General features: G+C 38.1%; 1 protein-coding gene across 5 annotated transcripts in view; it reads right to left on the bottom strand.

The window, feature by feature from the left end:
• The window catches only part of LOC128571599 (phosphatidylinositol 3-kinase catalytic subunit type 3), a 189,703-nt gene that overhangs the window by 47,910 nt on the left and 114,213 nt on the right, over positions 1–27,580 (bottom strand). For all 5 annotated transcript variants that reach the window (XR_008375934.1, XM_053571132.1, XM_053571131.1 and 2 more), the window contains 3 exons: positions 25,673–25,737; positions 24,300–24,384; positions 11,162–11,236 (listed from right to left, as the gene is read on the bottom strand). Coding sequence is in view for 4 of the 5 variants with exons in the window: in XM_053571132.1 (XP_053427107.1) it covers positions 11,162–11,236; positions 24,300–24,384; positions 25,673–25,737 (225 nt within the window). In the remaining variant the exon portion in view is untranslated. The remainder of the gene's footprint in view (positions 1–11,161; positions 11,237–24,299; positions 24,385–25,672; positions 25,738–27,580) is intronic.

Consider the following 27,580-nt stretch of genomic DNA (forward strand, 5'->3'; position numbering starts at 1 on the left):
AAACTCTCAAAGAATAGAATTACTACTTAATTATCAGACATAAATGATTTAGTATCTAACAATGAAAATATTATTATACTTCGCAAGTTCAAAAAGCCATGTATTTTGAAGAGGCTATTCATTTTTTAAGAAAATTCATCATACATACCAAAAGACCAAAGGAGATCATTTTTTAAAAGTTAATATCTATAAATGTGACTCGTAAGGATTTTAAAAATGCATTTCATGAAATAAAAATTCATTTAATTAAGAAGTTCAGAGAGTGTGATCGTATTCAAATCTATTACCTTAAACAGTGAGGAGATAAAGCACACTTAAAATAAACTGCTTGTTAACTATAATTACCTCCTTTTGTCCCTGACTTGGCATACAAAGAGAGAAAGAGGTGCTAACTAAATTTTCCTGTTATTTGCACAAGTGACATAAACTTATTTCTAAAAGTGTAGTTCAAGGCATTTGTAGTTCTTGGATTAAAGAATATAGACAGTGATGAAATTAATAGCATTTAATAGTAGTTTTCGTAATTTCTATTTGTGTATGTAACAAATGTGACAATCTTGAAATCGTATTTATTCCATTTTCATACTTCTGCTTACTCTCCTTCTATTTGACTCTCTTCTGCTGTTGCCCATAAACCAAAATCTGTTTTTTTTAAAGATTCCAGACAATCTCCAACTCTAAAATTTCTTCCCAGACATTCTACTTCACAGTGAGCTTCCCACTCTCTTCAGCTTTTGGTTATACAATATTGCATTTACCATATTTGCTCAAAATGTCATTTTTGTTATACGTTATATTTTTCCTGTTGCTCTATCGTTGAACCTAGAAACAAAAGAAAGTGACAAAACAACTATTTGTTGTTATATACATTTTTGGAATTAAAAAGGCTCCCTATACCTACAGTTCCACTGTTTTCAATACTTACTACTTAAAACCTTATGATGTATTTAGCTAGAGGTATTTTCGCTTACAGGTAAAAGCACAGTAATGATGTAATATTTCTCAGTAACAGTTTTGAATAGCAAAGGACATATAAGATATAAACGTGAAGGGAGCTGGTATGTGAAGAGATCGCATGGTCAGGTGCCAGGCTCTTTTTAACAGTCAGCCAAGAACTCAATACCAAGAGGACAAGCACCAAGTCATTCATGAAGGATGTGCCACCATGAGCCACTTCCCTCTCCACCCCCACATATCCCACATTAGGAATCAAATTATAACACGAGATGTGAAGGGGTCAAATATCCAAATTACAGCAGGTAAGAAAAATGTATTTTTGAAATATAGTAACTATTTTCTTATCTCTAACATTGTAACAACTACATAAACAAAAAAGGAAGGCATTCTCATCTCAAGGTGATCAAACAAACAAAACCTATGGCTAGCCCTTAATGAAAGTTTATGATGTGTGTAATACCAAGCAAATACCTACCATATCTCATTCAGTCCTTACAATGCCAGCAGGAAAAAGGTGCTATTGTTATTTATACACACAGAAGAAAAGACTGACTCATAAATGTATTAGGTAACTTACCCAAAGTCACCTGAGGGGAAAAAGGGCAAATTAAATTCCAAATTTGACTTGAGAGCCTGACATATTAATTGCTAGGTAAGATTGCTACTCAGATCTTCAAAACAGCAAATCAATTTCCCATAAAATTAAAGAATGATAAAGAAGATCAGGTAAGAGATGTATTGAAAAACTCTAATTAGTATAACAATGACTATTTTTGTCTGAGCTTTCTGACAAAAGGTTCAAAGTGTATTACTCTGAAGTGCCAAGATAGGCAAAAAAAGCCACTATTCCTTTCATAGATGGACAATTCAAAGTTTTCTAACCTATAACTAACTTTTCATTTGGTACAGACAGCCATTCCCTGTTTTCATTTGCATATGATTTTTAGTTACTGATTTAACATATTAATTCTATTTTAAACTGTGTTGACCATAGTAATGGACACATTTTTCAGTTATACCGCCCCCTCCTTCCTCGAATTCTCAAAAATAAAAACAAAAAATAAATAAACCTTTCTCCAAAGAGTGGAGATAAATCCAAACCATATTTCATTTGAACCCTGTCACATTGATCACCTTAAGTAAGTTTCTTAAAGCTTCCTATAAAGACAGCAACTCTGGTAAAAAAAAAAAAAAAAAAAAAAAAAAATCTTTATTTTTCAATGTTATACCACAGCTCAGATTTTGTAACTTCCTACAGAATTCTAGGGTAATTCACTAGTAAGTGAATTATCACTCATCCCAAATTTCATGAAAGCAGTGTTTTAACTGACCACATGGTATTACACTGACAAAAGAATTTCCTTAGTTTCACAATTATGGTGGATATACCATGCCCTCTGCTGCATAAACCGAGGAAACTTTGACCAAGCTAAAAATATCTAAAACCAGATGATAGAAACTACCAAGATGGCAGCCGAGTAACAGCTTCCCTGAAACTGGGCACCGTGAGTCAGGGGAGATAACATTCCAGGCATCTCTGGCTGGGGGAACCTGCCTATAATCATCCCTTTAAGGATACAGGGAGTCAGCGAGAGACTTCTGGACCCCAAGAGAAAGACAAAAACAGTGGAAAACTGGCAAGTGGTTGCGTGTATTCCATCGGTGTAATCCCGCCAGCAGCTGTAAGTACAGTAGCAGTGAGACTGCAAACCGGAAAGGCCTTACCTGTGAACTGTTTTGGTGTTTTTGGACTTGGCACTCAGTTCAACTGCCTTGGGGAGAGCTTGAGCAGGAGGGCAGAGAACTTTAGGCGTTGTCTAGGGCCCCAGACTGAGCAGCTGAGCCAGACGGAGCTAACAGTGTTTGGCTGTGGGCCGCAGGGAGCCATTGTGAGAGAACTGCCCCAGCTAATAGTGTTTGGCTGTGGGCCGTAGGGAGCCATTGTGAGAGAACTGCCCCAGCAAGCTCTGCCCTCAGGGTCGCAGAGCAAGGATCGGGCGGGAGCTAGTAACCTAGTGACTGGGAAGCCTCAGGCTGGGACTGAGCCGCCTTACAGCCTTAACCCTCAGGGGCAGAGTGAGACCTGTTCTGGCACACTGGGTAAGTGGATAGCCACTTCAGCAGAGATCCCAGTGACAAGCACTTTCCTGGGAAAGCTTCTGTTTAGCCAGGTTTAGACGTCTAAAGTGCCTTTTAAGAGGGCTGAAGAGAGATTTCGGGTCTCCACCTTGTGGGGTTTGAGAAATCAGCGGATGCCTCCAGTCGTATAAGCATTGTGATTAACGTCTCAAACCCCAGAAGATCACCCTGTGGCCCAGACAATATTCAACAAGATATATATACTGCTTTGTTTTTACCTGTTTTTTGTTTGTTTGTTTGTTTTTTATTTTGTTGTTGTTTTTTAATTTCGACCTTTTCCATACATATTCTTTTCTTTTTTTTCTTTCTTTACTTTCTCCACTTTTCTAGTTTAAATACAATTTCCCATTCCTACCTCTTTCAATAATTAGAACTTTATTTTTGCTAGTGTTTTTACTGCTATTATTTGGTTTTTCACCCAATTTTATCCGTAAAGTTTTCTGTTTGCTTGTTTTGGTTTGATTTATACCATTTTTGTCTTTCCTGTCTACTTGGTGCAGGTGGGGTACTGTGTCCGATCAGGTTAGCAAAGAGATGCAGACCTCAAGGGAACCACACCCAACTGGGCACCCCCTGAGGTTGGGTTTTTTTTAAGGTTGTGTCAAAGTACCCTACTGTATGTACACCAAGATTGCTCTGTCTCGCTCTTTCTGTGCCTCTCTTCTTTTTGTCAATATTCCCTTTTACCCACCCCATATCCTTTCTCCATTTTCTTTTTCTTCCTTCTTTCTTTCTTTTTATTTCTTCTATCCCTTCATGCTCTACAACCTTCTCATCCTTCGGGTCCTGTACCAAAAGGACTCATCAAAACCTAGTCCACAGGCATGGGAACTAAAAGAGCAAGAGGAAGTGAAAGGAAAATTAGGGCAAGGAAACAGATAAAAGAAATCAGTCATGAGGAAGAATCAGCAGAAAACTCCTGGCAACATGAAGAACCGGTACAAAGCAACCTCTCCAAGGGACCATGAGGTAGCTACTGCAGAGGATTCTACCCATAAAGAAATGATAGGAATGACAGAAAGGGAATTTAGAATAAATATGATGAAAACAATGAAAGAAATGATGGAAACAATGAAGGAAACTGCTAATAAAGTGGAAAATAACCAAAAGGAAATCTTAAAACAGAATCAAATAAAAGATGAACGACATGAAGAATACAGAAAGGATATAGCAGAGCTGAAGGAACTGAAGCAATTAGGGAACTTAAAGATGCAAGTATCAGCAACAGGTTAGACCATGCAGAAGAAAGAATGTCGGAGGTAGAGGATAAAGTTCTTGGGATAACTCAGATAGTTAAAGAGGCAGAAAAGGAGAGAAAGCAGAAGGTTCACTGTCAGAATTATGGGACTTTATGAAGCGTTCCAACATGAGTTACAGGAATCCCAGAAGGGGAAGAAGAATGTCCCAGAGGAATGGAAACCATACTAGAAAATGTTATAAATGAAAATTTCTCAAATATCACCAAAGATTCTGACACACTGCTTTCAGAGGGATATCGGACCCTAGGTTGCCTCAACTCTAACCGAGCTTCTCCAAAATACGTTGTGATGAACATGTCCAAAGTCAAGACAAAAGAAAAAATTCTGCAAGCTGCCAGGAGTAAGCGCCAGTTGCCCTACAGGGGAAAATCCATGAGAGTGACTGCAGACTTCTCTACTGAAACTTTCCCAGAAAGAACACAATGGTCACCTACCTTTAATCTACTTAAACAGAACAATTTCCAGCCCAGAATTCTCTACCCTGCTATGCTAAGCTTTAAAAAAATTGACAGAGAAATCAAATCATTTACGGATACACAAACATTGAGGAAATTCGCCACAACAAGACCAGCTCTACAGGAAATACTTCAACCTGTTCTAGACACTGACCATCACGATGGATCAGCAGGAAAGTTAGAACTCAGAAATTAAAGGACAGAACCTAACTCCCACACTGATGCAAAAGATAAAACTAAGCAAAGGACTCTCACGAAATAGGATGAACAGAATACTACCACACTTATCAATTATCTCAATAAATGTTAATGCTTGAATTCCCCACTGAAGAGGCACAGATTGGCTGACTAGATTAAAAAACACAAGCCATCCATTTGCTGTCTGCAGGAAACACACCTAGCTTCAAAAGACAAATTAAAACTCTGAGTCAAGGTTTGGAAGACGATTTTTCAGGCAAATGGAATTCAGAAGAAAAGAGGAGTTGCAATCTTATTTTCAGATACATGTGGATTTAAAGCAACTAAAGTCAAAAAAGACAAAGATGGTCACTTTATATTGCTGAAGGGAAAAATACAAGAAGACGTTTCAATTCCAAATATTTATGCACCCAATTTAAATGCTCCCAGATTCTTGAAACAGACCTTACTCAGTCTGAGAGATATGATATCTGATAATGCCATAATGACAGGGACTTTAACACTCCTCTTACAGAGCTGGACAGATCCTCTAAACAGAAATTAAACAAAGATATAAGAGATTTAAATGAGACCCTAGAACAACTGTGCTTGATAGACACATATAGAACACTCCATCCCAAAGATAAAGATATAAATTCTTCTCATCACCCATGGAACATTCTCCAAAACTGATCATATCCTGGGACACAAAACAAATATCAACAGAATCAAAAGAATTGAAATTTTACCTTGTATCTTCTCAGATCATAAGGCAGTAAAGGTGGAACTCAACTCTAACAAAAATGTTCGACCCCACACAAAGGCATGGAAATTAAACAACCTTGTGTTGAACAACAGATGGGTGCAGGAAGAAATAGAACAGGAAATCATTACCTTCCTTGAGCATAACAACAATGAAGACACAAGCTACCAAAACCTGTGGGATACTGTAAAAGCAGTTTTGAGAGAAAAATTTGTCGCTTTAGATGCTTACATTCGAAAAACCGAAAGAGAGCGCATTAACAAACTCACAAGCCATATTAAAAAATAAATAAAATAGATAAACCATCGTCCAGACTAACTAGTAATAGAAAAGTAAAATCTCTAGTAACGTCAATCAGAAATGATAAAGGGGAAATAACAACTGATCCCACAGAGATACAAGAGATCATCTCTGAATACTACCAGAAATTCTATGCCCATGCCCAGAAATTTGACAATGTGGAGGAAAGAAATCAATATTTGGAATCACACTCTCTCCCTAGACTTAGATAGGAAGAAATAGAGCTCCTGAACAGACCAATTTCAAGCACCGAGATTAAAGAAACAATAAAAAAGCTTCCAACCAAAAAATGCCCTGGTCCAGATGGCTTCACACCAGAATTCTATCAAACCTTCAAGGAAGAGCTTATTCCTGTACTGCAGAAATTATTCCAAAAGAAGAGGAAGGAATCTTTTCCAACACATTCTACAAAGCAAACATCACCCTGATACCAAAACCAGGAAAAGACACAACTAAAAACGAGAATTTCAGAACAATTTCACTCATGAATACAGATGCAAAAATTCTCAACAAAATACTAGCCAATAGATTACAGCTTATCATCAAAAAAGTCATACATCATGATCAAGTAGGTTTCATCCCAGGGATGCAAGGCTGGTTTAACATACGCAAGTCCATAAACGTTATCCACCATATTAACAGAAGCAACAAGAAAGATCATATGATCTCTCAATGGATGCAGAAAAAGCATTTCACAAAATCCAGCATCCTTTTCTAATTAGAACACTGAAGAGTATAGGCATAGGTGGCACATTTCTAAAACTGACTGAAGCTGTCTACGACAAACCCATAGCTAATATTTTACTGAATGGAGTAAAACTGAAGCTATTCCTCTTAGAACTGGAACCAGACAAGGTTGTCCTCTGTCACCTTTACTATTCAACATAGTGCTGGAAGTTCTAGCAAATACAATTAGGCAAGAAAAAGAAATAAAGGAAATCCAAATGGGAGCAGAGGAGGTCAAACTCTCCCTCTTTGTAGACGACATGATCTTATACTTAGAGAATACCAAAGACTCAACCACAAGACTCCTAGAAGTCATAAAAAAATACAGTAATGTTTCAGGATATAAAATCAATGTCCACAAGTCAGTAGCCTTTGTATACACCATAACAGTCAAGATGAGAAGCTAATTAAGGACACAACTCCCTTCACCATAGTCTCAAAGAAAATGAAATACCTAGGAATATACCTAACAAAGGAGGTGAAGGACCTCTATAAAGAAAATTATGCAATCCTTAGAAAGAAAATAGAAGAGGACTGTAAGAAATGGAATAACATGCCATCCTCATGGCTGGGAAGAATCAACATTGTTAAAATGTCCATACTTCCCAAAGCAATCTACCTATTCAATGCCATTCCTATTAAAATACCAACAACGTACTTTCAAGATTTGGAAAAAATGATTCTGCGTTTTGTATGGAACCAGAAAAAAACCCATACAGCTAAGGCAGTTCTTAGTAATAAAAATAAAGCTGGGGGCATCACCATACCAGATTTTAGCCATAGTGGTCAAGACGGCACGGTACTGGCACAAAAATAGAGACATAGACACTTGGAATCGAATTGAAAACCAGGAACTGAAACTAAAATCTTACAACTACCTAATCTTTGATAAACCAAACAAGAACATACCTTGAGGGAAAGACTCCCTATTCAATAAATGGTATTGGGAGAACTGAATATCCACATGTAAAAGACTGAAACTGGACCCACAACTTTCCCCACTCACAAACATTGATTCAAGATGGATAAAGGACTTAAATTTAAAAGGCATGAAACAATAAAAATCCTCCAAGAAAGCATAGGAAAAACACTGGAAGATATTGGTCTGGGGAAAGACTTCATGCAGAAGACTGCCATGGCAATTGCAACAACAACAAAAGTAAACAAATGGGACTTCATTAAACTGAAAAGCTTCTGTACAGCTAAGGAGACAACAACCAAAGCAAATAGACAACCTACACAATGGGAAAGGATATCTGCATATTTTGAATCAGACAAAAGCTTGATAACTAGGATCTATAGAGAACTCAAATTAATCTACATGAGAAAAGCCAATAATCCAGACATGAATAGAACCTTCTCTAAAGAAGACAGACAAATGGCTAACAAACATATGAAAAAATGTTCATCATCCCTATCTATTAGAGAAATGCAAATCAAAACCACCCTGAGATACCATCTAACCCCATCGAGAATGGCCCACATCACAAAAATCTCAAAACTGCAGATGCTGGCATGGATGTGGAGAGAAGGGAACACTTTTACACTGCTAGTGGGACTGCAAACTAGTACGACCTTTTTGGAAGGAAGTATGGAGAAACGTCAAGGCACTCAAAGCTAGACCTCCCATTTGATCCTGCAATCCCATTACTGGGCATCTACCCAGAAGGAAAAAAATCCTTTTATCATAAGGACACTTGCACTAGACTGTTTATAGCAGCTCAATTTACAATCGCCAAAATGTGGAAGAAACAGCCTAAATGCCCATCAACCCAGGAATGGATTAACAAGCTGTGGTACTATTTAGCCATTAAAAAAAAAATGGAGACTTTATATCCTTTGTATTAATCTGGATGGAAGTGGAAGACATTATTCTTAGTAGAGCATCACAAGAATGGAGAAGAATGAATCCTACGTACTCAATTTGACATGAGGACAAAGAATGACAATTAAGGTCACGGTGGGGGTGGGGGAAGGGGAGAGCAGAGAGAGAAAGGAGGGAGGAGTGGGCAAAGGAAGAGTGGAGAGAGGGAAGGAGGGAGGGGGGTGGGGCCTTGGTGTGTGCCACAGCTTTTGGGGGCAAGACACGATTGCAAGAGAGACTTTACCTAACAAATGCAATCAGTGTAACCCAGCTTTTTGTACCCTCAATGAATCCCCAACAATAAAAAAAAAATAAAACAAAAAGTTTAAAAAAATAATAAAGAAAAAAATATCTAAAACCAAATAAAGCATGGGCAAAAAAATATTTCTGGAAAATCTATAATTCAGAATCGTATTTTGCATTTCAGCACATTGCCTTTGTATAAATTTTGACATTGTCTATACACAGTGAGTAATTTTCCTTCACATACATTTAGAGTTCTTAACCCGATCATCTGCTATTTTATCTGTATTTTAAACTGATTGCATTTGTCTTTCAGGAACAAGTTCCCAAAAGACACAGTGAAATGAAATCTGGGTGTTGCCTTGTTATGCTTTACACCTCATACCAAGAATTGGATGTGAATGACACACAGTGGAACTCTGATTATAATTCAAAACCACTTCAATCCATAGCAGAGTCAGAGTCAACAGAAGACAAACGTGTTTTACTTTGCAAAAGGAGAGAAAAGAAAAGTTACTTGGTATATTAAAAAAATGCTCCAACAGCCAGTAAGGGATCGGACAGTTACATAAGAAAATCCAAAGTTCTCAAATTGTAGGCATAATGGACCCAAAATATACAACAGAAGATGATTCATGATAGTTGAGGCAGTTTAACTAAAAATACATATGAAACATATTTCCTATCATGAAACACATTTTAAATTCACTTTGCAGGGTGTCCAAACCTGCAGACTTACGTCTGCATACTGATTTTGTGAGGACCACTTTTGCTTATCTATGGTATCATATATATGAAAAGTATGCCCTGACCTTTTTTCTACTAATCAGCTTCCATTAGTGTTTCTGTGTTGAATGTATGGCCCAAGGAAACTACTATCTTTCAATGTTTGGCAGAGGAAGAATAAGGTTGGACACCCCTGGAAACTCTACAAAGTCTATTTTTAACTTATATAGAATTAATATAACTTTGAACTGCTTTGAAATAGGACTACCAGTAAATACTATCAGCAAAAGATGGCTAAAGATAAAAATTCTTAAATTATTAGAAGTTGCTAGAAATTGAGGAAAGGGAATTATGCTCCTTCTTCTGATGTGGGTTTGGAGATAAGTGGCAAGCTTTTGGTAACAAGTAGAGAATAATGGAGGAAAAGGCAAATACATTATGACAGATCAGAAAGCCAGAAAAAGCTTGTTTAAGGAGATGCCATTAGAACTTAGACTTAATAACTAAAGTCAGCCAGGGCACTCGCCTGAGATATGAGTGGTTTGATGCTCACACAGATGAGCAGCGTTAGCAAGCCACAGAGTCATAGTAAAGAGTTCAGATACTAATCAAATTGTTTAGGCAAAATATGCTAGAGGTTTCAAAAGAGGTAAAAACAGTGGAAATGAAGATAGTAGGTAACTTCATGATATATTTTGGAGGTAAGGAGCAGACAAGATTTGTCAATAGGTCTGTTATGTGTCACAAGGCCAAAAGATGTATTAAGAATGACTTCCAGGGCGGCGCCTGTGGCTCAAAGGGGTAGGGCACCGGCCCATATGCCAGAGGTGGTGGGCTCAAACCCAGCCCCGGCCAAAAACTGCAAAAAAAAAAAAAAATAAAAAGAATGACTTCCAGGTCTAGGGCTTGAACAATGGCAATGATATTGCCACCTACTGAAATGGGAAAATGAGGTGAAGGGAAGGTTTTAAGCAGGGAGTAGAGAAAGGAGACAAGTTTTATAACTAATATAATTAGGATTTCAAGTAAACAGTTGGATATTTCAATTTGAAGTTAATAAAATGGATTGAGGTAGAGAATTTTTAGTTTGGAAGTTGTTCGCATAGAGATATTATTCAAAGACCTAGGTCTAAAGAGTTATCAGGAAAAAGGGGGATGAGGCGATGATTCAATCGATCTCCAAGAGGAAAAGAAAATAATTAAAGAAATATTAAAGTGAGATAAGCATAGTCTGCAAGAGATAGGACAGACTAACAGTCTAACCAGAACTATACAGTGAGAGACTGGACTACTTGCATACATTACAGGCTTTCCACAACAGAGGTATTTCAAGTACAAAAGAAAGGGTAAGATGATCATCTGTAGAATTTCTACTAAAGTGATTCTTATAAGGCGTGGGAGTTTCTTGAAATGTTCTTCCATGGTACTATTTAAAGAGACTGTTAAGACTTTCCAATTTACTTTATGTAATTTATTTACTTAATAAGTGGATTCCAGCATATAAATCACTGTCATATAAAACGTACGTCAGCTAGTTGCCATTAATTGTTACCTGTTTTTGTTAGCAAAAGGTTATCCAGGTGCCTGTCTCCAACTCCAAGTATATATGTAATCACGCAATATCCAGCTGCAAAAACAGAACAAAAATTGTGAAAAACACATGAAAACCCGGTTATATATTTCACTGCATATAAAAGCATCTGTGCTATTTTCATTTCAGTTTGCTTCCTACTGCCTTTGATGTCTCATTTAAATTCTCAGATTTACAAACTTTGACTCTATGAAGAATCTACTGCTTGAAACTCAAAAGAAATTACTATTTGCTACAGAAAAAATAACTTGTAGAATTTTGTTAAATTGTAAAAGTCACTTGTATTAGAAACCAAGTTAGGCCTCAGGAACCTTAATTATAACATGTGTCTACTATTTCTAATTTTAAATTGGACACACATTAAAGATAACACTGAAAAAGAAGAATTATGCTGGGCACGGTGGCTCATGCCTATAATCCCACCACTCTGGGAGGCTGAGGTGGATAGACTGCCTGAACTCACAGGTTCGAGACCAACCTTAGCAAGAGCCAGACCCCCATCTCTAAAAACGGCCAGGCATTGCGGCAAGTGCCTATAGTCCCAGCACTCTGGGAGGCCAAGGTGGGTGGAATGCTTGAGCTCACAGGTTTGAGACCAGCCTGAGCAACAGCGAGACTCCCATCTCTAAAAGTAGGCATTGTGGCGAGTGCCTGTAGTCCCAGCTACTGGGGAGGGTGAGGCAAGAGAATCGCTTGAGCCCAAGAGTTTGAGGTTGCTGTGAGTTACGATGCCATGGCACTCTATCATGGGCGACAAAGTGAGACTATCTCAAAAAAAAAGAAAAAGGAAAAGAAAAAGAAGTCTGTACAGAAGTACACATAATAAAGTCAACTATCAACCCTCCCACAACCCATAACCGTGTTATCAATAAGATAACAGAAGTATGTGAGAGTTTAAAAAAAAAAAAAAAAAAACAACCTCTCTACATAGGGAAACAATCTTGACATGCTAGCACCTAGAAAATCAAATGTATTTGAATGGTAAAGTAATTATGAGCATCACATAATCATCTTCTAAAGTGTTATGAAAAATTACACGGTCAAGCTAGAGGCAGAGTTGTTGGCTCTAGTTTTATGCTCGTTTACCTTTCTCTTCTAAAAAAAGTCTGAAAACCTACCATTTATTGAATCTACAAAACAGAATTTAGCAAATAGCACCTTCTTGTAGCTCTTCTTCCCACTATGTTTATTTCTCCCATTAGTAAACTGACAACAAACATAATATGCAAATATATGCAAGTATATGTTTACAAACCATGTTTATTTCAGCCTATACATAGAAACAAGATTGAACTACCTGTTAATAATCAAATTAACCCTGTTCGAAGGTTCCGAAGACCACTGCACAAATCCAAAGGAACCTGAGCAACAATTCATTAATTAGTCAATAATAATCAGTTACAATGTACTAAAGACTAGGCTCTTAGCTGGCATCTTATATTCATCATCTCTAGCCCCTTTAATGACACCAGTTAAATATTATAGCCATTCTTCAAATGAGACACCTCAGGCTCCAAGAATTAATCAGATTGTCCAAGCTCACTGGTCTAATGTGTGTATCTAATGTGAAATGTAAGAAAATGTAGTCGCATGGAAAGCACTTTTGAAGAGGGGACTGATTCGGTGGGGTAGATTAACTCATTAGGTTCTTTTCTCCTTCCCCGGCTACACATCAAACATGATGGGTGCAGCTGCAGCAGTGTTTGGGAGAATGAGGAAAAGGCCAGGAGAACCACAAAGACTTTGGCTGGCTCTGACTCACCTTAAGCAGCTAAACAACAGCAATCCCAAATACCTGGTCTTGTTACAACAAGAAACTCTGGCATTTTTAAGCCACTTACAAAAAGATTATGTTAAATGCAGCTGAGGGAAATTGTTAACACATTTAGTGGTCCACTGGGGAGGACTTAAGAGGTACCTAGAAGAGAGTAGAAGTAGAACAAACTATACCATACTTGAGGACCAAGTTTGTACCCTTCAGTTTTCGTAAAGTTTACTGGAACACAGCAACACCTTTCACTTACAGATTGTCTTGAGCACCACATGTAGTATATACAACATCTTAAAATTGCTTTTATACAACTTTGACTTCACGTAAAATGTAGAGAAAAACATACATAATCCTACATCCCTTCACTTAATAAAGATATGTGAGAATAATTAGTACTATGTAGTCCCACATTTACTTGGATGATATAGTCTTGACACCTTGCATAATCTACAAAAATATCACCACGCTATCATCACTTTCTTCTTCTAACGCCTTACCAAAAAAACCCAAAATGTTCGTTTTTTTTTTTGAGCAAAAGTCTCACTTTGTCACCCTCAGTGGATTGCTGTGGCATCGTACCTCACAGCAACCTCAAACTCCTAGGCTCAAGTGATCTTCTTGGCTCAGCCTCCAAAGTAGCTGGGACTTCAAGCTCTCACCACAACGACCGGCTATCTTTTTTAGAGACAGCGTCCCACTCTGGCAATCCACCTACCTTGGCCTCACAGACTGCTGGGATTACAGGCAATCTATCACACCCAATCTCAAAATGTTACTTTCTAAAATGAAAGTTACTAGGGTGGCGCCTGTGGCTCAGTGAGTAGGGCACCGGCCCCATATACCGAGGGTGGCGGGTTCAAACCCAGCCCCGGCTAAAATGCAACCAAAAAATAGCCGGGCATTGTGGTGGGCGCCTGTAGTCCCAGCTGCTTGGGAGGCTGAGGCAGGAGAATTGCGGAAGCCCAAGAGCTAGAGGTTGCTGTGAGTCCTGTGACATCATGGCACTCTACCGAAGGTGGTAAAGTGAGATTCTGTCTCTACAAAAAAAAAAAAGTTACTATAGTTGGGTTATAGCCTTCATATGAAAGCTATAAATTAGCTTCATAGTAGGGCTGAGTATATTGGATACTTTTTCTTCCATTCTTGAGATACTTTGCTATGACAATGTTTAATAATCAAGATCCTAGCCCAAAAGAACAACTTTATTAAATACTGAATCTTCTAATGAAAAATTCAAGTAATCGCTTTCATCTTCCAACTCACAAAAACATAACAGATTTGATAACACACCAAGACACACAGAACAAAAGAAGGCTATTCAAGATGAAGAGAAGGCCTGCCATCAAATCAGTTATTGAGGAATGAATAAATGTTGGGGAACGAGAGAGGAATAAGATCTAATTTGAATTTAACTGTCCAGTAGGTCTGATAATTTAAATTTCTACTTCTTTTCCACATGAAAAAGTCAGTCATATTTTCAATAGCTCTTGGGGGACAAAGGACCATTATATAAAAAGACATGATACTACGACACTTAAGCATGTGCCTGTAATATAGCGTTCTGATAATTTTACTAAGTGAACAGGATTTTCAAATTTTAGTCAATATTTATAGGGTATGTGTAAATAGGTATTTCAAGTGGAAAAAGTTAAAATTCCTTTATTTGTGACAGATTTGTCGCCAAAAAAGGTTTATAGTAACTATTCTGAAAGTCAGTTAAGGAAATTAAATACAATTATTTTAGGGTACACAAAACACTGCATTGTAAGAATACTAGGTGTGATGTTTTAAAAGATGGCCAAACTTTCTTTCATGTACTTTTCATCCACAGGTTGGGTCTATATCTTTCCCTTGAATCCAGGCAGGCTCCATGACTGGTCTGATCAATAGAATATGACAGAAGTGATACAGCACTAGCTTTCCAGATCAGGAATTCAGAAATTAACATTCTCCACTTCCTGTCTTCTAGAATATGTTTGCTTGCGGAACCTATCTCTGAGAAGTTCAAGCCACAAAAAGGCCATGTATAGGTGATCTACTGCCAAACCCAGCTAGAAGAAAGTATTGAATGCCAGTCATGTGAGCGATCTATTTTTGGTGTCCTCAAGTCTAAATGCTTTGTAGTTTTGTGATCACAGGAAAACACAGACTTGAAGGTTTGGAAAAAAACAGAAAAGGGGGGGTGGTGGCAGGAAGGAAAGCAGGAAGGAAAAGAAAGGAAAGAGGTAGAAATACAGAGTCAGAAGGCAAGAGGAACCACTTTCTTTCAAAGGCTTCAATCAGAAATATTTAGTCTTTAAATCTAAATACACGGAAAGGGGGCGGAGCATGATGGCGGACAGGACAGACGTGTAGCCCACCTCTCCCAAGACACCAGGTGAGAGGAAAGGCGGTCTGGACCTTCCCTGTGTGTGGATTATTGGAGTGGACAGACAGCTGGAGACGCCCAGCGAACTGGCGGTTTGCTATATACGAGGAGTAATTTAAAATCAGACTCTGTTGTAGAGATTCTACCCTGCTCGGCAGTGCCGGCCAGCAGGCCCCTCCCCCACGGAGGTCAGCAGCTTGTAAATGCTGACAAAATCCAATTGACAAGTAATTAATCCTGAACTGAGGGAGGCATCTGAAAGGAGAGCCACTCAAAACCTCGGGGAGCTGGGCAAACTGTTGGACAATTGAAGGGAAGGGATCCTGCCCGGGAAACAGACATTTTGAACTACCCAAAAGGGCGGGCACCTTTCCCCCAGGTGTTGGAGGGGGCTGGCGGTTCAGGCTGCGCAGCGAACTGGCTGACGCCCATCCAAAACTCTGAACCATAAAACTCAGAATAAATCCCCTGAGCGCTCCAATCATGGGAACCGGCTTGAAGCCTAGGACCCGGCTTTGGCTACTGAAGCCGCAGACCGGCTTTGGCCGCTGAAGCCCTGGGAACCAGCTATAGGAGATACCGCGTGAACTCAACACCACTCCCCTTATGGCCGATTGCAGTCGCCAGTTTGCGGGGGAACCTGGGAACAGAGTGGAGGGACTTAGGAAGCGTGGACACCTGCACTGAGTGGGAAGGTCGGTCGCAAGTGCTGTCTGGAAAAGAACAGCCGAGGTTGCACAATTCTTAGGTGACAAACTTTTACGGAACCTCCAAAATGGCGATCAGCCATGCAAGGTGGTTACCATGGTAATGGTATAAACTGTAAACCAGGTATAAGTCTCGAAACCACTCACAGCGCCACCTGGTGTCTAGAAAGTATATTGCAGTATGAATATATTCCTACGAAAGTTGATCCCTACAGCAGACATATAGATATTTATAGGTAAATTTCTACCACAAGAATATTTTTGCAGTTGGTGCCTCTTTTTGTTTTGTTTTGGTTTTCATGGGGTTTTTTTTTTTTTGCTGTTGTTTTCTTTTTGTCTGATTTTTCCTCACCATTTTCTTAGAGGAGATTTCGATAATTTTTTATTATTACATTTTATATAGACTTTTTTATTTCTATGTCTTCTAATTTTAATTTCTTCTTTCTTCTCACCTAACATTCCTTCCAACACCACTTTTTTCTCTCTTTTTTTCCCTTTCTTTCAATTATTTTACGATTATCACTATTTTTATTGCAGTTGTTCTTACATTGCTGTTGTCGTGGCTATTGCTTGTATGTTTATGTGTTTCCGTCTGTCTCTGTATCTATGGGCCCATGCGCCTGGTAACCTTTGTATCTGTTTATTTGTTCATTTGGTCTCAATGAGCTCGGTGTTTCGACCTGCAACCCTGAGCTCCTAACACCCCCCTCCACTCTCACTCCGTGATCTGGAGACCTGCCCCCTCAGGAGTCCAGATTCTTGGGTGAACTCTCAAGAGGTGTAGACAGGACCTGGACTGCAGCTGGCCAGTGCTGACTCTGTAGCAAAGGAGCGAGAAGACAACGGTCGGCTGAGAGGGAATTACACTGGAGCAGTGGTACCCCGAGGTGCAGAGCAACAGCTGTCTTCAGCAATAATAAGGCCCACCCCTAGATATCCCATAGCCTCTCCTCCTGTCTTCCTGGGCAACCAGATGAGGCCGAGCATCTTCTCAGATGGCAACCACCATGGAACAGACCTGGACTGAAACACAGGCCCCGTGAGTAAAGGGTTTTCCTGAGACGGTACCGACCTGGGTGGAACACGGGGACTAGAAAACACACCCGCAGAGCCGGGAAACTCCTAGGGTGGGGCTGATCCAGAGAACCGCTCTACTGAGCCTAAGACGCACCTGGCCCTTAGGGGATCACCAGCCTATAGACAAAGGAGGCCAAGAGGCTACAGCCAACAACTGATCGTGCTGCGAATACAAACCCGCAGGACTAAAGACAGGGCCTGAGACACAGGTTCTGGGAACTCAAATCAGCCTCTCCTCTGCAGAGGAATCTGGAAAGGTCAGAAACAAACTCCCACAGGGTTGTTCCCTTCACCCAGTAACATAAACTAAGGGTGGGGCTGGAACTGAGAACACCTCCAGCCTCCATCAAATGCCCGAGGTTGACAGGCCACACCACTCCCTGCTGGATAAAGACAGAGAATAGCGGCCTAGTCGAGCAGACACAGACTACCCTGTGACTTAGGCAGGTGCAAACCCCTGGAGTATCTGCTTACTGCAGACAACTGACTGGGTCACAGCCCTGTGGGACTAGCAGCGACTGGGTGTGACAGAGCTGCAAGGTGGGGAAGGAGGAATCAATCTTCCCAGACTGATCTATCTACCAGTGGCTCTTCCTGACTCCACGCAGCACTGGAGCAAGCCATTTTAGAGCAGTCACCAGACCCCTGTGATCCAGTTCCCAGGGACCTCTTGAACTCTCCCACCCGAGGCAGCTGCTGACTGAGACAATTGACTTGGACCTTTTGAACTGAGTCACTCACCTGGGGACTATCCAGGTGGTGCCCTGGGTGTGTGGTTGTAGGAAGGTTTGATTTTCCTTTTCCATTTGTTGCCTGTGGTGGGTGGGGTGACTTAATTGCTGATATTTCTCCACAGCTGAGACTTCAACCCAGAGTAACTGTTTCACTAGGGTCACATAGAAACCAGCAGAAAACAAGTCAGAACCACTTAGCCCCTCTACACCAAATAGGGCTCCAGTTTCTCAGGCCACAACACTGTACGGGTCCTCGACAAAACACCAGAGGAAAATCAAAGGGAATAAAACAATCATGGGGCAGAATCAGCGGAAAACTCTGGTAACGTGAATAACTAGAATAGATCAACCCCCCCCAAGGAAAGATACGGCAGATGTAATTGAAGATCCCATTCACAAAAAACTGGCTGAGATGTCAGAAATCGAATTCAGAATTTGGATGGCAAACAAGATTAACAAAATGGAATTAGGAATTCGTGGAGAAATTCAAAAGCTGTCTCAAGAATTTAACGAATTTAAAGACAAAACCACCAAAGACTTAGACACACTGAAACAAGAATTTGCAGCCCTCAAAGATATGAAAAATATAGTAGAATCCCTTAGCAACAGAATGGACCAAACAGAAGAAATGATCTCCGACATAGAAGATAAAGCCTTTGAACGCTCCCAAACTCTCAAAAAGGAAGAGAAATGGAGAGCAAAAATGGATCACTCACTCAGAAAGCTCTGGGATAACTCGAAGAAGGCAAATATCCGTCTCATAGGAGTTCCTGAAACAGATGAAGTGGCCTCAATGGGCGCAGAGGCCCTTCTGCATGAAATTATGAAAGAGAATTTTCCAGACATGCCTAGAGAACCTGAAATTCAGATAGCAGATAGCTTCAGAACCCCAGCACGACTCAACCCCAATAAGACATCCCCCAGGCATATCATAATTAACTTCACTAAAGTTAATATGAAGGAGAAAATTCTCAAAGCGGCCAGGAGAAAGAAATCTATTACCTTCAAAGAGAAGAACATTAGAATGACTGCAGATCTCTCTGCTGAAACTTTTCAAGCCAGAAGAGGGTGGTCATCAACGTTTAATCTCCTAAGCAAAATAACTTTCAACCCCGGATCTTGTACCCACCTAAACTGAGTTTCACTTATGACGGAGAAATTAAATACTTTAATGACATACATATGCTAAAGAAATTTGCATAACCAAACCAGCTCTTCAGGATATTCTCAGACCTATCCTCCATAATGACCAACCCAATCCTCTACTACAAAAGTAAACTCACTCAGAAACTTCTGATCAAACTCTAACTTCCACAATGGCAAAAGGATTAAAAATGCCCACTGCGCTTTAAAAAACTCAATACCCCAAATTTCACCAAACTTGTCAATGCTCTCCATTAATGTGAATGGCTTAAACTGCCCTCTAAAGAGACATGGGTTAGCTGACTGGATACAAAAACTCAGGCCAGACATTTGTTGCATACAAGAGTCACATCTTAACTTAAAAGACAAATACAGACTCAGAGTGAAAGGATGGTCATCCATATTTCAGGCAAATGGTAACCAGAAAAAAGCAGGACTTGCAATTTTATTTGCAGACACAATAGGCTTTAAACCAACAAAAGTAAGGAAGGACAAAAATGGTCACTTCATATTTGTTAAAGGTAAGACTCAAAATGATGAGATTTCAATTATTAATATCTATGCACCCAACCAGAATGCACCTCAATTTATAAGAGAAACTCTAACAGACATGAGCAACTGGATTTCCTCCAACTCTATAATAGTCGGAGATTTTAACACTCCTTTGGCAGTGATGGATCGATCCGCCAACAAAAAAGCTGAGTAAAGAAATTCTAGATTTAAATCTAACCATCCAGCATTTAGATTTAGCACACATCTACAGAACATTTCATCCCAACAAAACTGAATACACATACTTCTCATCAGCCAACGGAACTTACTCCAGAATCGATCACATCTTAGGTCACAAGTCTAACCTCAGCAAATTTAAAGCAATAGAAATTATTCCATGCATCTTCTCGGACCATCATGGAATAAAACTTGAGATCAGTAACAACAGGAAATCTGCATACACATACAAAAACATGGAAGTTAAATAACCTTATGCTGAATGATAGCTGGGTCAGAGATGAGATCAAGAAGGAAATTGCCAAATTTCTGGAACAAACGACATGAACTATCAGAACCTCTGGGACACAGCAAAGGCAGTTCTCAGAGGGAAATTTATAGCACTGCAAGCCTTCCTCAGGAGAACGGAAAAAGAGGAAGTAAGCAACTTAATGGGACATGTCAAGAGACTGGAAATGGAAGAACAATCCAACCCCAAATCCAGTAAAAGAAAAGAAATAACCAAAATCAGAGCAGAACTGAATGAAATTGAAAACAAAAGAATAATACAACAGATCAATAAATCAAAAAGCTGGTTTTTTGAAAAGGTCAACAAAATAGATAAACCTTTGGCCAACCTAATCAGGAAAAAAAGAGTAAAATCTCTAATCTCATCAATCAAAAATAACAAAGACAAAATAACAACAGACTCCTCAGAAATCCAAAAAATCCTTAATGAATATTACAAGAAACTATACTCTCAGAAATACGAAAATCCGAACAAAATCGACCGTTATTTGGAAACACGTCACCTTCCAAGACTTAATCAAAAACAAGTGGAAATATTGAACAGGCCCATATCAAGTTCAGAAATATCATCAACCATACAAAATCTCCCCAAAAAGAAAAGCCCGGGACCAGATTATTTCACGTCAGAATTCTACCAAACCTCTAAAGAGGAATTAGTACCTATACTACTCAACCTGTTCCAAAAGAAGGAAGACCACCCAACACATTCTATGAAGCAAACATCACCCTGATCCCCAAACCAGGAAAAGACCCAACAAGAAAAGAAAATTATAGACCAATATCACTAATGAATATAGATGCAAAAATATTCAACAAGATTCTAACAAACAGAATCCAGCAACATATCAAACAAATCATACATCATGACCAAGTGGGTTTTATCCCAGTGTCTCAAGGCTGGTTCAAAATACGTAAATCTATAAATGTAATAGAGCACATAAACAAATTAAAAAACAAAGACCATATGATTCTCTCAATCGATGCAGAAAAAGCTTTTGATTACATCCAACATCCATTCATGATCAGAACACTTCAGAAAATTGGAATAGAAGGGACATTTCTAAAACTGACAGAGGCCATCTACAGCAAACCCACAGCCAATATCATATTGAATGGAGTTAAATTGGAATCATTTCCACTTAGATCTGGAACCAGACAAGGCTGCCCATTGTCTCCATTGCTCTTTAACATTGTAATGGAAGTTTTAGCCACCGCAATTAGGGAAGAAAAGGCGATCAAGGGTATCCACATAGGGTCAGAAGAGATCAAACTTTTGCTCTTCGCAGATGATATGATTCTATATCTGGAAAATACTAGGGACTCTACTACAAAACTCTTAGAAGTGATTAAGGAATACAGCAGTGTCTCAGGTTACAAAATCAACATTCATAAATCGGTACCCTTTATATATACCAACAATAGTCAAGTTGAAAAAACAATTAAGGACTCTATCCCATTCACAGTAGTGCCAAAGAAGATGAAATACTTGGGAGTTTATCTAACAAAGGACGTGAAAGATCTATATAAAGAGCACTATGAAACTCTTAGAAAAGAGATAGCTGAGAATGTTAACAAATGGAAAAAATACAATGCTCATGGTTGGGAAGAATCAACATTGTTAAAATGTCCATACTACCCAAAGCAATATATAATTTCAACGCAATCCCCATTAAAGCTCCACTGTCATACTTTACAGATCTTGAAAAAATAATACTTCGTTTTATATGGAATCAGAAAAAACCTCGAATAGCCAAGACATTACTCAAAAATAAAAACAAAGCAGGAAGAATCACACTACCAGACCTCAGACTATACTACAAATCGATAGTGATCAAAACAGCATGGTACTGGCACAAAAACAGAGAAGTAGATGTCTGGAGCAGAATAGAGAACCAAGAGATGAATCCAGCTACTTACCGTTATTTAATCTTTGACAAGCCAATTAAAAACATTCAGTGGGGAAAAGATTCCCTATTTAACAAATGGTGCTGGGTGAACTAGCTGGCAACCTGTAGAAGACTGAAACTGGACCCACACCTCTCACCATTAACCAAGATAGACTCTCACTGGATTAAAGATTTAAACCTAAGACATGAAACTATAAAAATACTAGAAGAGAGTGCAGGGAAAACCCTTGAAGACATTGGGTTGGGCGAGTTTGTTATGAGAAGGACCCCCCGGGCAATTGAAGCTGCTTCAAAAATACACTATTGGGACTTGATCAAACTAAAAGGCTTCTGCACAGCCAAGAACACAGTAAGTAAAGCAAGCAAACAGCCCTCAGAATGGGAGAAGATATCTGCAGGTTATGTCTCCGACAAAGGTTTAATAACCAGAATCCACAGAGAACTCAAACGCATCAGCAAGAAAAGAACGAGGGATCCCATCGCAGGCTGGGCAAGGGACTTAAAGAGAAACTTTTCTGAAGAAGACAGGCGCACGGCCTTCAGACATATGAAAAAATGCTCATCATCTTTAATCATCAGAGAAATGCAAATCAAAACTACTTTGAGATATCATCTAACTCCAGTGAGACTAGCCTATATCACAAAATCCCAAGACCAGAGATGTTGCCATGGATGTGGAGAAAAGGGAACACTTTTGCACTGCTGGTGGGAATGCAAATTAATACATTCCTTTTGGAAAGAGATATGGAGAACACTTAGAGATCTAAAAATAGATCTGCCATTCAATCCTGTAATCCCCCTATTGGGCATATACCCAGAAGACCAAAAATCACACCATAACAAAGATACTTGTATCAGAATATTTATTGCAGCCCTATTCATAATTGCTAAGTCATGGAAAAAGCCCAAGTGCCCATCGATCCACGAATGGATTAATAATAAATTGTGGTATATGTACACCATGGAATGTTATGCAGCCTTAAAGAAAGATGGAGACTTTACCTCTTTCATGTTTACATGGATGGAGCTGGAACATATTCTTCTTAGCAAAGTGTCTCAAGAATGGAAGAAAAAGTTCCCAATGTACTCACCCTTATTATGAAACTAATGTAGGACCTTCACATGAAAGCTATAACCCAGTTACAACCTAAGAATAGGGAGAAAGGGGAAAGGGAAGGGAGGGAGGGGGGAGGGAGGGGGAAGGAGGGGGATTAATGGGATTACACCTGCGGTGCATCTTACAAGGGTATATGTGAATCCTAGTAAATGTGGAATGTAAAGGTCTTAGCAAAATAACTAAGAAAATGCTACAAAAGCTATGTTAACTAATGTGATGAAAATGTGTCAAACGATCTATGAACCAAGTGTACGGTGCCCCACGATCATACTAATGTACACAGCTATGGTTTAATAAAGAAAAAATCTAAATACACCTCCTTTGTATGAAAGATGTTTATATTCCTACAGTAAAAATAAAAGTTAAAACTATGAAGAATTTTAATATATGTATACACAATTTTTTATCAGTAGTCTCAAAGTTCATTTTCTTTATACAAACACTTAGCATTAAGAATAAATTTGGGAATAAGTTATGAAGTCAAAAATAATGTGAAATACTACTTCACGGGAATGTTGTGCAAACCAAAAATATACTGTGTAAGAAAGCAGTTACTAAATCATAAAATAATATATACAAGCTAAAATGCAGTTCTAAAATGTCCAGAAAGCCCTCTTCTTGCTCCCCTGGCTCTGCCTGCTTAAAAACAGGCACAAATATGAACATAAACAATACCATGCAGGCACCATTATCTTAGCTCTTGAGTTGTATCCAAAGCACAATTATTTCTGACTGAGTCTTTCTCATGGCCTACATAGTTGGAGTTACTCAAAAATAGGGATAATCTAGAGCAGTGGTTCTCAACCTTCCTAATGCCGCAACCCTTTAATACAGTTCCTCATGCTTTGTTGCAACGAAAATAATTTTATGGTTGTGGGGGTTACACAACATGAGGAACTGTATTAAAGGGTTGCGGCATTAGGAAGGTTAAGAACCGCTCATCTAGAGGAAAATTATCTTCTAGGAAAAGATACCTTGTAAATTTGTAAAAAGATACAAATTTACATTTGTAAATGTAAAATATTTCAGTGATTGCAAAGATAATTCATTAAAGAATAAATAGAATTTATACCTTGCTGTAATAGTAGTATTATGTCAAAACATTAATGAGTCTTTTATCAATAACTTATCTTTTACTCTTCTTCTTAAAGAGCATTTAAATCTTAATATGTTTCAAATGTGTATGCACATGGCAGTATCAGGATGGCCTGCTCTTCTGTATTGAAATGTATCAATGCAAAGAACCTGAAAAACTTACCACAGCTTTTAACATAAGTGTCCATGACCTCAGCACTAATCCCATTTGGCCCATTCTCACTTGGTGCATATTTTCTAAAAAAGTTCTGAAAAGACATTATTTATATGTTTAAGAATTGAAAACAGTCAAAAAAAATTAGGCATTTTAAAATTATATATAATGACCAACAAGTATCTGATTTAAAAATTTATAAAAATACAGTAAGAGAGCCAGTTGCAGTGGTTCACACCTATTATTTCAGTGTTTTGAGAGGCCACCACAAGAAGCTTTCTTGAGGCTAGGAGTATGAGACCAGCCTAGGTAATATAGCAAGGCACCATCTCTTAAAAAATAAAAAAAAGAAGAAGAAGAAATTATCCAGGTGTAATATATATGCTTATAGTCCTAGGTACTCAGGAGGCTGAGGTGGGAGGTCACAGTGAGCTATGATCAGAACCACTATACTCCAGTCTGGGCAGCAAAGTAAGACCCTGTCTCTGAACAAATGAATATTTTTATATTTTAAACATTTTTATTACATAGAGAAAAAGAAAAATTATGTTTTAAAAATTACAAAATAAATCATTCAAATATGGTAAGAATTAATCCACATATTTAAAGGCTAAGGAAATTCCAAAGATACATACTGCTTTATCCTTTATTGTAAGGAACAATTCACCTTTTCTCATATTAAAGGGAAGCAAGAGATTGATTGGAGGGAGAAGACAGGGTCTTAAAAAAATAAGTACACAAGGGCTGGGCGGAATCCTATCATTGTCCAAGCAGGTAGATTGCCTGTGGCGAGTGCCTGTAGTCCTAGCTACTTAAGAGGCTTGACCCCAAGAGTTTGAGGTTGCTGTAAGTTGCAATGCCATGGTAAGCTACCAAGGGCAACAAAGTGAGACTCTTTCTCAAAAAAAAAAAAAAAAAAATAATAATAATAATAATAATAGTTAAATAAATAAAAACAACTGTACAAAATGATATATGAATAAGAATATCATTGTAACCCTGTTTTGAATCGTAACAAAAATTGAAATAATCAAAAAATTTAGCAATTAAAGGTCAAATTACAGTATTTCTGTACTTTGAAAAATATCGCAGTCATAAACTAACAAATTTTTACTCTGTTTACCAACTAACTCCTGATCTACTATTATGTGTCATATACATAATATGCTCATTCAAGGAAATGATAATCTATATACGTTAACACAGAAGAATTTCCAATTGCAAACAATTGGAAATTGTTTTCTTCTGAAGAAGGGGGGGAAACTTAAGTAAAAAAGGATAATTAAAAAGGACTTTTATTCTTAACTCCATATACTTTTTATAATGAGTGACTTTTTAATATGAACATCTTTATGAATTTATCTTTAAAATTGATACTCTACCTGAATACTTCCCTCTGTATCAAGAACTTCAGCAACAGGAACTGACTGGATAAACTGCATGAAGCCTATACAGAAATGAATGCACTGAGTCAAGCACAGATAATGGTCAAGAAATAAAAACGGAAGTTCTGCTAAGAGTCATCTTCACTCATAATTGGATAAATACTCCACAAATGAATAACTTAAAAAGGTCTATGAACACTACATTAAGTTTATACTAGCTTTTATGTCATACTAACTAAAGAAAATTTTTTTTAATTAAGTTGATTTAATCTGTGTTTCTCTAGGCTAATTTGTATTATTGAACATGAGGGACACAAAGTCATAACTAAGTTTCTTAAATTTAGCAAAAAAATTTTCTTCCTTCTCTAGTTTTATAACACACACCAATTAAAAACATTCCACGTTTGAAATCACTCTAAGAAATCTGGGGCTGTAGAATACAATCCACAAACCCCATGTAATGGGTTTGAAATCAATTCCTTTTGTCTAATACTTTTTGTGTTATTTCCTAGAAATGATGTGAGAGGTAAGTATAAATCACTTAAACTAGCAAAGAGAAATAAAAGGGGATACTAAATGGAAAACTGAGAAAAAGTCCATCTAGTAAATCTGGGGACAAGATAGGAGGGTAAAACAACAAATACATAGATATAGGTATATAGATATATAAAGCTGAATGAAGGAAACATTATTTCAGAATCATAAATAATCATGATCTAGTTTGGTGAGCCTTTCATTATAATTTTCAAGCAAATGATAAGCTTGTATACCCTTTGAAGTAAGAAAAGTCTCATTTATTCTTATATCACAGATACAGAATAGTCAGTATTAATTCATCTAACAGGTATTTATTATTATTCTAATACGTAGCAAGAACTTTGCTAAGAAAGCAAAAATAAATGCTTGATGCCGTTTACATACCTCATAAAGTTTGCAATTTCTATTGGGACAGATACTGTGATTGAAAGGGTACTATGAAAGGGAATAGTGCAGGAAGACTTGAGTTTTAGTAGAGATCAAAGGATATCTCACATTTGAGCTGTTTTTTAAGCATAATAAAGTTAATAGGTAACATTACGGAGGAAAGCTATGAATTGAATCACATTAGCACTCTTAAAAGATCATCATGAGAGAAAAAGAAAAAGAATTAGACCATGAAAAAGATTTGGTAGTGGCCAGGAAGAAGGACAGGAAAACTAAAACAGGAATTTTGTTTCTCCAACCTACCATAGCTACTTGCATAAAGCTCTAAGAGTAATAAGACTATGGGATTTATAATAAGCATTTGGCAAGAATACCTAGGGGATCTTCTGCCAAACTTTAAGAGGTTATCCAATCTTAAAAAGACTGAGATGCATGAGGTCTGCGTATACACACGCACTCACAAAGTAAGTTGAAATACATAAAATAGGATTTAGTTGATACCATTTGCTGAATAGCTTTTAAAAGCTGAACACAGCATGAAGCCTTTCTGGGTCTTGGAATTATAACTCAGGACACAGGTTACCTTGTAAGAAACTACTGTGAATTTCCACTAGATTGGATGTAAAAAAAAAAAAAAAAATGATAAAAAATGTTAATTTTTTCTGAATATCCTATTTTATGATGAAGGAAGGGAGAGAGGGAGGGATAGGGAAGGAAGGAAGGAAGAGGAAGGAATAACGGGAAGAAAGGAACAAGAGGGAGAGGAGAAGAAGAAAAAGCGAGAAGAGGGAGGGTGGTGGGTATATAAATAAGTTCAATCTCTAACATTTTTAACAATTTCCAAATTAAAAAAGAGACGCTTTACATCTTTTTTATTTACCTGGATGGATTTAGAGAACATTCTCCTAAGTAAAGTATTATAAGACTGGAAAAGCAAACATCCAGTGTACTCAATACGAATATGAAACTAGTAGATAGATG

Source organism: Nycticebus coucang, chromosome 19 (assembly GCF_027406575.1).
Source record: "Nycticebus coucang isolate mNycCou1 chromosome 19, mNycCou1.pri, whole genome shotgun sequence".
Lineage (NCBI taxonomy): Eukaryota > Metazoa > Chordata > Mammalia > Primates > Lorisidae > Nycticebus > Nycticebus coucang.